The sequence below is a fragment of the Nannospalax galili genome, unplaced genomic scaffold (assembly GCF_000622305.1).
Source record: "Nannospalax galili isolate Female #2095 unplaced genomic scaffold, S.galili_v1.0 scaffold232, whole genome shotgun sequence".
Taxonomy (NCBI): domain Eukaryota; kingdom Metazoa; phylum Chordata; class Mammalia; order Rodentia; family Spalacidae; genus Nannospalax; species Nannospalax galili.
In genome coordinates, this window is record NW_008331488.1 from 959787 (window position 1) to 973252 (window position 13466).

At 42.0% G+C, this 13466-nt stretch overlaps 1 protein-coding gene across 2 annotated transcripts in view; it reads left to right on the top strand.

Moving 5' to 3' along the window:
* The window catches only part of Nell2 (neural EGFL like 2), a 367564-nt gene extending 365016 nt beyond the window's left edge, over window positions 1–2548 (top strand). For both annotated transcript variants that reach the window (XM_008826521.3, XM_008826515.1), the window contains exon 21: window positions 1844–2548. In XM_008826521.3, coding sequence (XP_008824743.1) covers window positions 1844–1894 — 51 coding nt within the window. In that variant the 3' untranslated portion in view covers window positions 1895–2548. The remainder of the gene's footprint in view (window positions 1–1843) is intronic.
* The last annotated feature ends 10918 nt before the right edge of the window (window positions 2549–13466 follow it).

Below are 13466 nucleotides of genomic sequence, written 5' to 3' on the forward strand. Positions count from 1 at the left end.
AAAAAACCCGCAAGAGATGATTTCAAGGGATGTTGTGCTGATTCACTCCTAGCTTTGCAGATATTTCCACCTCATTTTTAAACCCCCAAGGGTTTAACTTGTAGCCAGCCCCCAAGCTGTCCTCTGACTTCAGATCTCTGCTTGAGGAATGGTCCTGTGAAGGTGTATAAACCAGTTGTCCATCCTGAGGGCACCATGGGGAAATGTGGATCACAGCACATGTCCCATCTTTCAGCTCTGAACCCTCCAGATCAGCCTGCCACACTGCGTTGCCTAGAGTATTTTTATAGTTTGCCCAGATTTCATAAATGTTGGCCTATAGAATTAATTCTGCAGTTACTAGATCTGGACCCCTGTAGGATGCTCCATTCATCTGCCATGTGTGAACTAATGCCTCCCAGGCTGAGAAGCTGCACATGATGGGGCGTGTAGAGCATTTGTCCTAAAACGGTAGAACAAACATAGCATGGGCTAAGAAAGCACTCCTAGAGGGAAAGGTACCACGAACTCTACCTTTATTTCTGTTTCAAGTCCATTCCACTCAAGAAGCTGGTGCACAAACTAGCAACCAGGTTATGGTTAAAAAATCTTTGCTTTCGAGTGTGGTGGCCAAGCTGTGAAGTGCTACCACGGGGCTGAGAGAGGTCAAGTCTCTGGACAAGAAGTCTGATGAACAGCCAAGAGAGGATGAGGACTAGGTTGATGGGTAACCCTTTGCTTTGGTATAGACCGCTTGCTTCTACATCTGTGTGCTTCTACTAGAACAGCAAAATCTCTTCCCTTAAAAGTTCCACTTGTACGATAACAGCCTTTTGATTTTTTCATATTAAAGTAATAACCTTTCATCCATTATCTGAGAGAAAACATGGAGAGAATGAATGCTGGAGAGTCATCTGTTTTAATCCCAGCTCTATCATTTTTTTAGCGGTGATTTTGGATAGAATATTTAAGCTCTCTGATCTCCAGTTTCTAACTGAAAAGTGTCTCTATTAATAGTGATGTGCTGGGAATGTTGTGTGGTGGAAGTGGATAACGTAGTCACGATACCTGGCTGAGCACAGGCCTGACGTGCGAGGACTGTGCCATCTTGGTGATTACTCACCGCTGTTCCTGTTAGTTAGCTGGAGAAAAGTAAGAGTGCCTGGAGTCAAGGAGGGTGGGGTGTACTATGTTGTGGTTGCAGTATTTTGATACTTTATTGTGATAAGCAGCTGTGCACACCTGGCCCCTCCTCCCTTGTTCTCCCTACTTCAACTCTGGACTGTTTTCATAAACTTCTCCAAGTTAAATTTCTCACTCAGAACAGCAATCAGTCCTCGTTTTCATCTCTTTTCCAAGCTGTGGTACATGTACATATGATTCCAAGGCCCCTCCTTGTGTCCCCCGTTTGGGGCTCACTTTTCTTGCCTCCATCTTCAGAGCTTGGCTTACATGTCTCCTTTACAGGGTCTACCCTGGCTGCCAACCTGAGGAAGAGGTGTTTCTTTAACTCATCACTGGCCAACTTACCTTGTTGTATCTCAGTTTATTATACTGAAATGGAATAATTTAGACTGGGCAAGACAGGAATGGATTTCTCATAGTTCCCAGACAGAGGACTGCATTCTCACAATAGATCACGATAGAAATGGCAAAAAGTGCTTTCTGCAATGATAGTCATGGAAACAATTAAAACTTCAATTTTCAAGACTGCAAACTGCCAATGTTTGTGTGGGTGTGTTTGAATGTGCTGTTCGGTAAGTGTGAGGTGTGGGTGTGTTTGAATGTGCTCTTCGGTAAGTGTGAGGGTTTGCTGATGATTCGAGGATTCATCCTCCCTTGTCTTCTCTGTCGTTTTCTCTAGAACGGCCACATCTGCTGCTCAGTGGATCCACAGTGCCTTCAGGAGCTGTGAAGTGAACTGCCTCATGGGAGATTTCTGTTTAAAGAATGTTCTTTCATTAAAAAGACCAAAAAAAAAAAAAAAAGTTAAAAGTTAAGTGATTTGTGGCCAGCTTAAACGCAGCGTTATTAATAGCTGGGCGAAAGTCAGTTATGACATTTGTGAAGCTTGAGGAAAGTGAAGAAAATTCACAAAAGGAAATTTTTGAGGAAACTAGACCACAATTCTGCCTCTACTGTACCTGACATCACCTTGGAGAAGAAGGAGTGTGGAACACAGGCCATGATATCCTGACCCCTGGATAAGAAGCCTGAGCCCATCAGACCTTTGAAAGCCTCTGGCTTCAGTGGCGCAGGAACTGTTCTTTTAGATCAGAAACGTCATGAATCAGTTAAGTTCCTCTCTGCAAAAGCAAAATATGAGGCAGTGAGTGAGTTATATTTTCAGAAGCAAAGCTCTCATGTGTTATGTACAGGTCACACTCTGAAATCTGAAACAAGCTATTGTAATGATTAAAATAATGCACAGGCATGGTTATGTATTATTTTCTAACAGGAACTGTCATCCCTATCTCCTTGTTTTACTGCACTTAATATTATTTGTTTGAATTTGTTCAGTATAAGCTCGTTCTTGTGCAAAATAAAATAAATATTTCTCTTACCTTATGCCACGTGAGTCTGTGTCTTCTTTGGTCTGTGCTGCTCTTCCATAGAGGGCTCAAAAGAGAAATTGCTCTCTAGTTCTGCTGACGAGAAACACCCACCATGTTATTTCCATACTGAAAGATGGTTTTCATTCAACTGTATGCTCAGGGACAAGAGAGATGCCTTCGATCCATCTCCAGCTATCATGTTCTGTAGACTGGGGGGTCTGTCATATAGAAAGCACTAATGGCTTCTCCTTCCTCTGGACTCTGGATTAGTTTCAATCACATTGTAGTTGGGGACATTAACAGCCTATGAGGACGAGGAGGTGAAGATTGAGTAATTACTCTACTGACTGCTAGGTCGTCTTCATGATGGGCTTTGTCACTCTACTGAAGGCTGCATCTCCCAGTATGCTGGCCTCTCTGTCCATCCACCCCCTTTAGGTTGTGGAAACCTGCTTGTTCCTTCTGTCTTAGAACTAGTAACTCTAGCTATTCTGTCCTTGAGCGAGACCTACTCCATTTCTTACTGGTTCCCTATTTCCGCTCACATCTTTGTAAACGGTCCCTTTGTTAAACTCTTTAATTAGCCACCGTACACGTTTCCTTTGTTAAATTCTTTAATCAGCCACCGTACACATCTGTTTCCTTTGTTAAATTCTTTAATCAGCCACCGTACACATCTGTTTCCTGCCAGAATTCTGACATGAAAAAGGGAGATGTGAAGGTTGAGAACGTCTTCAAGAATTGGCCCTTCAAAATTATTATTATTATTTTGGGGGGGGCGGCTTTTTGAGACGGGGTCTCACTGTAGCCCCAGCTGTCCTGGAACTCATTATGTAGACCAGGCTGGCCTTGAACTCATAGAGATCCGCCTGCCTCTGCCTCAAAATTATTATTATTATTATTTTGGGGGGGGCGGCTTTTTGAGACAGGGTCTCACTGTAGCCCCAGCTGTCCTGGAACTCCCTATGTAGACCAGGCTGGCCTTGAACTCACAGAGGTCCGCCTGCCTCTGCCTCCCAAGTGCTGGGGTTAAAGGCGTGCGCCACCACACCCAGCTTCAAATTTTGATAAATAAATCCCACTCTGAGCTAGGTGGGATCATTGTATCCCAGACTAACTTGGAACATCTAAATCTCAGGAGGATAAACATAAACAGACTGATGCCCAGTGAGCAAATTAGACCGCAGCTCTGTTCTTCCGGTTGCTACTAGAGTGAAAATGAAACTCAAGTACTTCCAACTTCCTTTCAGTTGCACAGAGGTGTGTTTCTTTAAAGAAAAGTGTAGAGACGCCGGGCATGACACATCGCAGTGGTGGTAAAGTCGCTATTGGCTGCCAGAAGAGCCAAGAAAATGTCTGTCTTGGTACTACAGCAGGAGCACTATTTACTGCACGTGTAGATTTAAGTATCTTTATATTCAGAGTTTATCATAAATGTTTTTGTCTTACAGCCTTCTTATAGTTAATCTAAAATGTCATTGAAAAATAAGGTTTATTTATTTTCTCTGTTCTGCTACTGTGGTAGACAGCAAGTTAGCATCTAAGAGGGCAGCTACTAACTAGAAGTTTTACATAATTTTTCCTTACATGCTAAAATCTCATAAAACTATATGAAACCATATATTTTACTTGCTTTTATGAGAGTAAAAAATTTGTACACACACACATCTACAGCCATATGAACATGAATTCATTATTTAGACTAATTTAGATTGCCTTTCTGGAAGAAGGAGCAAGACTAGAATCCCATATTCCAAGTCTTTTTTAAGTCTTTTCGGCCTCTAAGCATACTAGTGGCTGACAGCCTTCCATAGACCACTGGATGAAAGAGGACTCGATCCTGTGAGGCCCATTAAACCACTGAGTCCATTCACACTGATCACTCCCCTCAGTACCTAGACATAGTAGATCCCTGGGAGATTCTTATTTTATCTGCAGATCCCTGAAATCAATAATTAACTGTTCCTAAGAGCATCGTCCACTTAAAAAGAGATTTTAATGCCTTAGTTCTCACGTTGTGATAATGGAGAAGACGCCATGGTTGAGCTATGCCAACATAATGGGAATGTGAGAACTAAAAAGCCTGTGTTTAATTCAAAGGTACCTGGCTCTTCTAACAGCAAGGCTTGATGGTGGTAGTCCTTACTACTATACATTTCATTTAGTTCCCTTCCCCTGGGATTAAAAAAAGGTACAAAACATTTAAATATGGTATTTTGGCAAGCAGTATATAGTGAACTGTATCATTGCCCTCCTATTTTAGTTCCCTTCTGCTTTGCTTTCTATACTGTTAAAGAGAGCCTTGGTTCTATTCACTTATACTCCAGAAGACTCCTTTCATTGTCCCAATAACTTGGCTATCTGTTGAGACACCTTGTAATTGCCTTTGCAAAACGAACAGTGCTTCAACACTCTAAAACGCAGTCAATACTCTTGATTGTTGGAGTACAGAAATTATTCAGTTGAACAGAGCTTAAGTTACAAGTACTGAATAAAAGATGAGCTTCAATTCACTAAACCTTATCTCATCTATCCAAACTCCATGTTGCTGACTACCTAAGAGTTCCTCTGAAGGTCAGCAGATCACACAGACATGGGTGTTCCCAGCCCCACTGACCTAACGCTTAAGCATTGGAAACACCTATTGCTTTTTTTATTTCTACAAGTACAGAGTGTTGATTGTACAGCCATAAATTTCATCTCCAAGAGCTGTGTGCTGAAAGGATCCTTGAAGGCGGTCAGGATGTGTTCTTGCGTCTCTGGCCACTGCAGCACCCGCTCTTGGTGCCTTGTGTCCATGCTGACCTTTTAGTATTGATGCACTGTTTTCCACCTGAGAATTCAATATCTTCTGTAAAGGAATCGCCACCCCCTTGCAGAGTAATCACCCTTAAATAATAGGCCTGCAGGAAGAAAGACAAGAGTGACTTGGGCTTCAGGTCTGTGGTACCAAAAACTGGCAAAGTTTGGCACCGTTGCAGGAATTTGGACCAGCATGATCTGAGCTGCAGTTCCCTGCGTTCCTTCTATGCACCAGGAGGCCTTGACACTTCCAACCTTTTTGTTTTTCAAAATGATTAATCAATTTTCAGAGAGATTGTTTTCATGACAGATCCTGAAACATTCCTTTATTCTGAATGACAGATGGCAAAACATGATTCTTAACTGCAGAATACTGTGCTTAAAACACGCTGACTTATCTAAATAGAACACCTACATATCAGGTGCTTTTAAAAACAGTCTGAAACAAGGGTATGATTACATGCAAAGTATAAACTGCTGAATTTATTTTTGACTAATTTTCTATCTCTTTAATAAAACCATAGTAATAACTATAGGGAAAAATGAAAAATAAAAATATGTAGTTTATAAGTCGGGCATGGTGGTGCACGCCTGTAGTCCCAGCACTTGAGAGGCAGAGGCAGGCAGATCTCTGTGAGTTCAAGGCCAGCCTGGTCTACATAGTGAGTTCCAGGACAGCTGGGGCTGCAGGGAGACCCTGCTTCAAAAAGACCAAAAAAAAAAGTAATTATTTAAAAACAAGGACTCTTGGTGATATCTGTAAGATAATACATGATCCCATGTAGAAAAATAGAAATCCACACTCAACAAATCTCGTAAGCACCTACTGTACACTAGACACTGCTGTAGACGCTGTGAAGGGCTATGCAGTGTGCCAGTGTCACTGCAGGAGTCACCACAAAGAGGGAACATCCAGGCACTACAGTGAGGTGGGGGTGGAGGATTCTATGCATAGGGACCTGTGTGTGCAGGACTGAGACTGGGCCGTAGCTTTCATGCGTTTTGTGGAATGAACAAGCTGAACACTTGCAGGTAGGAGACAGTGAGAGGAGTGAATGACACACAGGCCAGGCTCTGCCGGACTATTTTTAGGAGGTTGCGCTTTCCTTCCTAGTGACCTGCGAGACATTAGAGTTCTGACTGCAGTTCCGCAGTATTCTGACAGAGCGTCATAGCTGCTGTATGAACGGCGGGAGTGGGAGGAGGTAAAGGGGGCAGAAAGCAGGAAGTGCCTTCACGTTACGGAATGTCAGACAAGATGTTAGTGGTTTGGACTAAGGTGATAACAGAGTAAGAGAATGGAGATTTAACATTAAAGAAGAGCCAGTTAAATGAAGAGATGGGGAAGAAGTCTTAAATATCACAAAATGCCACTCCCAGAGTAGTTAAAGTAGTAATAAAGGGACAGTTCTTCTAAAGGTCACTATTACAGAAAAACAAATGACCAAGAAGAGCCAGCACTAATTTGAAAACAAATTGTATTTAGGGACAGTGGAGACTTGCTCTACTCTATATCAGCAAAGTATAAAGTTACAAGAATTAAGAGTCATTGTTGAAGATTGCAGATGTGACAGATTTTATATATGTTACAAATCCAATCATATATTTATAAAACAAATAAATGATTTTGTACAGACATACAACCAAAGAATATATTCAAATGGCAAATAGCCACATAAAAGATGTGTGTGTGTGTGTGTGTGTGTGTGTGTGTGAGTGCATATACCTACGTTTTTATATATTTATAGTGGCAAAGCCTCTAAAACCACCCCATGAAACATAATTAACAGGTAACCGACACTGACTAGGATGTGAAGACTGGTTATGGGAAAACAGAACTATAAAATTTTACGCTTATTTCACATAAATAAATTCCATGGAAGTGAAAACCCTTATTCTGGTTTGAACCTGAAATGTCTTCCACAGGCTTGACTGTTCAAATGATGGGGTGGTGCTGCTTTGAGAAGCTGTGAATCCTTTAGGAGGTAAGCCTAGCTAGCAGAGGTGGGTCACTGCGGGGGGGCGGGGGTGCTCTGAGCTCAGCCCTGCTTCCGGTCTCCTCCCTGCATCTGGGCCGGCAGCAGTGCTGGTGCACACAATCCCAGCGCTTCGAGTAGAGCTGCACCATCTGGCCAGCCTTCCCCACCACAATAGATTACAACCTCTGAAACACAGAGTCCAAACAGACCTCTCCTCCTGTAGGCTGTTTCTGCCAAGTATGTTGTCAGAGTAATGAGAAAAATAACAGAAAACTAAATGTGAAAAAATAGAATTTTTTGGTGAGAACATATTTAAAATAGTTTAAAAAGATCCTATGTCTTAGAATCTTATCCTACCATGTGAAATAGATACAAAGATGGACTTAGAAACATAATGACACATGTAACCATCTAAGTTGGTAACTGGAATATGTCTACATACCTACATATCTATCTATATTTATGTTTAATTCCTAAGAAGATGAAAAATTAGGAATTATCCCATAGAAAAATAAGCAAAAGACATGTACAGATATGTCATGAGAAAGAAAAGTCCAAAATTCCTACGGGACACATGAAAATTTGAATGACCTCATTTGTAATCAGGTGAGTGTGCCATTGACATGTTGAAAATAGTTTATTTCCTGCTGAATATTTTCATTCGCTGTTATTGATGCTGTTATAACTCCTATCTTCTGAGTTGTTTCCTAATCCAATGCTATCAAGAGCTGGCTTGGTGACGTACATGTGAACAGGTTCACATACTCCGATTTAACTCGTTTTATTGCTTGCCCAAAGATTTTGACATTGCATAACACTATCATCAATGAATGGGATTAGTTACAGGGCAATCTTTTCATCCCTGGATATTATCAATTTAATTTTGGTCCTTTACCGTGTTTCCTTGATAGGTATAAAATAATAGGTTTCTGTTTAAATTTGAATTTCTTTGGGGTTTTTTTTGGTTGGTTGGTTGGTTTTTTGTTTGGTTGCTTTGGTTTTGATTGTTTGGTGTTTTTTTTTTGGTCTTTGAGACAGGGTCTCCCTGTAGTCCCAGCTGTCCGGGAACGCACTATGTAGACCAGGCTGGCCTTGAACTCCCAGAGATCCGCCTGCCTCTGCCTCCCAGTGCTGGGATTAAAGGCGTGCGCCACCAGCCCGGCATTACTTTGAATTTCTTTAAGACGTCCAGCTGTGCATTCCATCATGCAGGAATTGTCCATTCTGTACACATTGTACTGTCTACTCTTATGCTAGCTTCATGCATGTACTGTGTCAATGTTTTTGTAAATTAGAATGACACACTGTGTGCAATTGTAAGAATTCTTGGTACATTTTAACAATGCTTTCCTAAGTATATTAAGTTATAACTTTTTGTTTTCCTTTTCTTAATCTATATATTTTACTTTGTTGAGGTTCTCATACATGAGTACTGTATTCTGTATTCCCACTCTGCTTCTCTTCACTCCAACTCCCTCCACGTCCCCCTCAGTCCCTCCCAATCTTGTGACCTCTTCTTTAATTATTATTGTTATATATCCCTATATACACCCCAAACCCCACTGTGTCCATTTAGTGGTACGTGTGTGTACATGTATTTAAGGGCTGGTCACTTGGGATTGGAAAACCTATCAGGGAGCTCATCCCCAGAGCAAACTGATCCCCCTCTCTCAGTGGGCTCTGGCTGCCTGTAGCTCTTCAACTAGAGGTGAGACCTTGTAGAATTTTCCATGTCCATGTTGCCATGCCACCTGCTGTTGTCACTATGTAGGTCTTCTTTAGGCCACATATTACTGAGATTTCATGGGTGCACCTCTCTTCCCTGACATGTCTAGAAGACACTGTCTTCCAGCAGGTGTTCTGGTCCTCTGGCCGTCTACTGTGATGTTCCCTGCGCCTTGGGTGTAGGGGTTGCAGTTTAGACTTGTCAGTTGGGCCTCAGCACCCCATAATCACTCATTTATTCTCTGCATTTCAACCGGTTTTGATCTCTTGCAAAAAGGAACTTCTTTGATGAAAGATGAAAGCTACACTTATCTGTGGCTATAGAGATAAGTATTTAGAATTCAGTTGGAAATTATATTGATTTAGGGAAGTGGCAGTAACAAGTTCTCCTTGAGGGTGTATGACACATCCAGTCATGGGCATTTGGCTGAATTTACAGCACCAGGCATTCATTCCCTTCCACTGAGAGGGTCTTAAGTCTGATTAGATAGTTGTTGGTTACTCTGAAGGAAAAAAGGCCACAGCTGTAACATTGGGGGTATCTTGTAGGGCTGGTCATTGTTCATATGCTTTACATTTTTATTTCTTAATTTTAAAAATTTTTATCATTCTTTTGTGTGTGTGGGAGAGAGAGAGAGAGAGAGAGAGAGAGAGAGAGAGAGAGAGAGAGAGAAGAGTATTGACACCCATGTAGAGGTCAGAGGACAAGTTTTTGGAGTCAGTTCCCTTCTTCCACCGTGGGTTCCTAGGTCTTCAGGTTTGCACAGCAAGCCCTTCTACCCACTGAGCCATCCCACCAACCCTATTAGAAGCAATTTTAATTTGTGTCACTGATTTCTACAACAACCTCATGTTTCTTTAAATTCAGATTATTGTCGCACCAAGTCACTTCTCACACACATTCTAGAGGTGAGAAACTCACATAAACCACCCTTTCCATCTTTGGAATCCTCTATTCCAGTTATTAAACATCTGGATTTAAAAAATTTATTGAATTTTTGTGTATTTCATTCAGAACATCTCAATCAATCTTAATCATCTTTATGCCCCCTCCTACACTGGTACCCTCCCATAGCTCCTCACTGGAATTCATACCTTCTGTCATTTGTGTCAAGTTAGTGTCCCCAGATGTTCCTCAGTGCAAGTTCATCTACTGAGGTCTAGTCAGCCTATCTAGAGTCTCTCATTTTAGGAAAATCAGCTCTTTCTCACCTAGCAGTAATCACTTGCCAATATTTCTTCAGCTAAGATTGGGGCCTGTTGTCCATTTCCCCAGTTCTATGCTGGGTTTTTGTCTGCTTGAATTTGCATGGGTCTTGAGCATACTGACACCATTACTGTAGGATCATTCGAGCAGGATCCCAGGAGTCTGTAGGACTCTATTTGCATGTGGTCATGCACCTCCTCCCTGGCTCTTACAATCTTTCTGCCCCCTCTTTTGCAATGCTCCCTGAGCCCTGGGTAGGTAAAGTTTAATATAGGAGTCCTGTCCAGGGACCAGCATTCTGCAGACTCTTAATCTTTATGCTTTGACCATTTGTGACCTTTTCTGTTCCCGGGCCTCTGTCACATGAAGGAGCTTCATTAATGAGAACTGAGATATTCGTTGTTGTTTTCTTTACCCCTGTTCTATGTTCCATGGGCCTTAGGTGCAGAGGTTGCATTGTAGATGTGCCACTTAGGCTTGGGCAATTCACAGACAATGTCTGGTGTGACCAATTGTATTACTCTGTAATAGCCTCTGTCTAGTGGTGTAAAAAGCTTCTTTGATGAGTGGTGACTGGGATATTTGTCTATAATATAAGGATATATATTTTGCTCATAGTAAGAAATTACATTAGTCTAGGGATATGAGAGTCCTGGGGTTTTCTCTAAGATCCATGACCTTTCCAGCCATGTGTATTTGGGTATGTTTGCAGTAGCACACATGAGTTTCCTCCCAGTCTGTTGATTGCCCCCGAGACAAAAGTGCCACTACTGCACCAATGCATATGCTGTGCTGGCCGTTGATGTGGATATTTGGTCTTGAAGCTTGTTTTGGACCATGGGTTGTTGTTCTCCCTTAGCAGCTTACATAGAGCTCTCCAGAGCTATGAGAGCCAGGCCTCAGGGGCAGAGGCTTCCAGGCCAGTTCCATCTCCATTACTCCAAATCCTGTGTCTAAAGTATGTTCTGTCTTCAGTAATGGGGCCTTACCTTCAAGTTCTGGGAGGCAGTCAAGGGCTGTGGCAATACCCTGTGTGATTTGGGGAGTCTCTTGAACCACTCTAGCCAACAACTCAAAGGAAGGTTTCTCCTGTCTGGCACTGTTTCTGGTTGTGTAACGTTCAGCTGTACACATGGACTCATGTGGAGATACTGTATGTGTAATTTGTCATTGGATTGTTGGAATAACATGATTTCCTCTGGTTTTTTACATTAGCTAAACATTGTTTATCTTTCCTCTCTGTCTCCCTGTCTAACCCTTCTTCCATGCCTTCTCCATTTAAAGTATCCCCACTTTCCCCATTTGTCCCTGAATAATCCCAGTCTCCTATGGTCCCACCTTTCTTGCACTCCTTCTTTCCCTTTATCCCCAAAGTTCCTTTATAACCCTCCCTCCCCCTCCCATTTAAATATTCCCATTTTATCCATTTCTCCCTTTGTAACACCTGCCTCCTACTGTTTTCGCTCAGGTTCTGCCTGTCTTTCCCTTTACCTCCCTAGTTCTTTTCCAGTAGTCTGGTTCCAGCAGTTACTTCAGGTTTCATACTCACATGGAAGGATTCGGTGCTAGGATCCACATATGAGGGAGAACATATGTCATTTGTTTTTCTGAGTCTGTGTTACTTCACTTAGTAGAACAGTTTCTAGTTCCATCCATTTACCTGCAAATTTCATGATTTCATCTTTCTTTACCAGTGAGTAGAACTCTAGTGTAAACAACTGAAATCTTGTTTTCTTAAATTTTACCTTCATTGATGGAGTTGTGGCCTTAATTCCACTCACTGGACCATATTGATGACTTCCTCTTCAAATGTCCTTGTAGAACCTCTACCAGTATTGCGGTTCCACAGCCTGTTCAGTCCTCACAAAGGACCTCGGTTGTCCTTTCCTAAACACTCTGCTGCTTTTCACATGCCTGAGTTAAGTGCCACACCCAGAATCGAACAGCAGATTCCAGGTGACATTTCTTTAACCAAAGACATACTGACTGCAAGAGGAAAATGGGGCTGTCCTTAAGAGTTCTTAGTCTCACTCATATAAGAATTTAAGAACGGACTCGAAGGGAAGCTTTAGGAAAACGTTATTGGACTTTAAAAGGAAAATCCTGAGGGCAGGCAAGAGGCAACTCTCAACAGCTGCAGTGAGAAGAATGGAGGGGAGAAGGGAAAAGCCATAGTAAGGCCATGCCTGCTCAGAGCTCGCATGGATGTCAGACGTGTGGCAGACCAGCAGCTGGGAATGAGGAAGAGAACTTCAGGGAAAAGTACCAAAAGCCAAGGTTTGGAGGCAGCCGAAAGCCTTAGGGAAAGCATGGTTAGAAAAACGCTATACCAGAGCTGGTGAGATGGCTCAGTGGTAAGAGCACCGGCTGCTCTTACAGAGGACCCAGGTTTGGTTCCCAGCACCATATGGTAGCTAACAGTCTGTAACTCCAGTTCCAGGGGATCTGATATCCTCTTCTGACCTCTGTGGTCATTGCACAACACGGGTGCAATACACTCATACACATAAATTTAAAAATAAAAATAATAAAAATATTTTTAAAAAAGAAAAAAGAGACAAAGAAAGAAGAAATTATGCTTTTCTGAAGAACTCTGAAAGGTGGACAGACTTATGTAAAGCCACATGTCTGTGGCCTGGTCCAGAATCCGTGCCCTGGAGGGCAGGGTTCTGGGCAGGTAAAGTTTGCCATTGCACTAACTCACTAGCTATCTCACCCATCTCTTTTGCATGACTTAACGTAAACCCGCTTTCCAAAGGGTGGCCCTGTGACCCGCAAAACTGGAATGTTAAGGTACCTCCCAGGCCAGAGATTCCTATATGCTTGGCCAATTTTCTCTTCTGGATTTTTTTTTCTTTTTTTTTTTTTTTTTTTTTTTTTAAAATTTTGAAGCAGGGTCTCCCTGTAGCCCCAGCTGTCCTGAAACACTATGTAGATGAGGCTGGCCTTGAACTCACAGAGATCTGCCTGCTTTAACAATACCTGGTTTACTATCAGATACTATAAATCACCTCTCTTCCACCAGACACCTCTATCCATACAAATAAGAAAAATACAATTTCCTCCAATTCACCAACCATCTCTTCTGATGCATTTGAAATTCATAAAAACTTTAAAATGCTAAGTAAGTATACATTTATATTCAAATTATTTCCTCCCAAGTGTGTTTATGAAATCATCTTTCTAGGAGCATATTCAATTCTGTGTAAAATCACATTC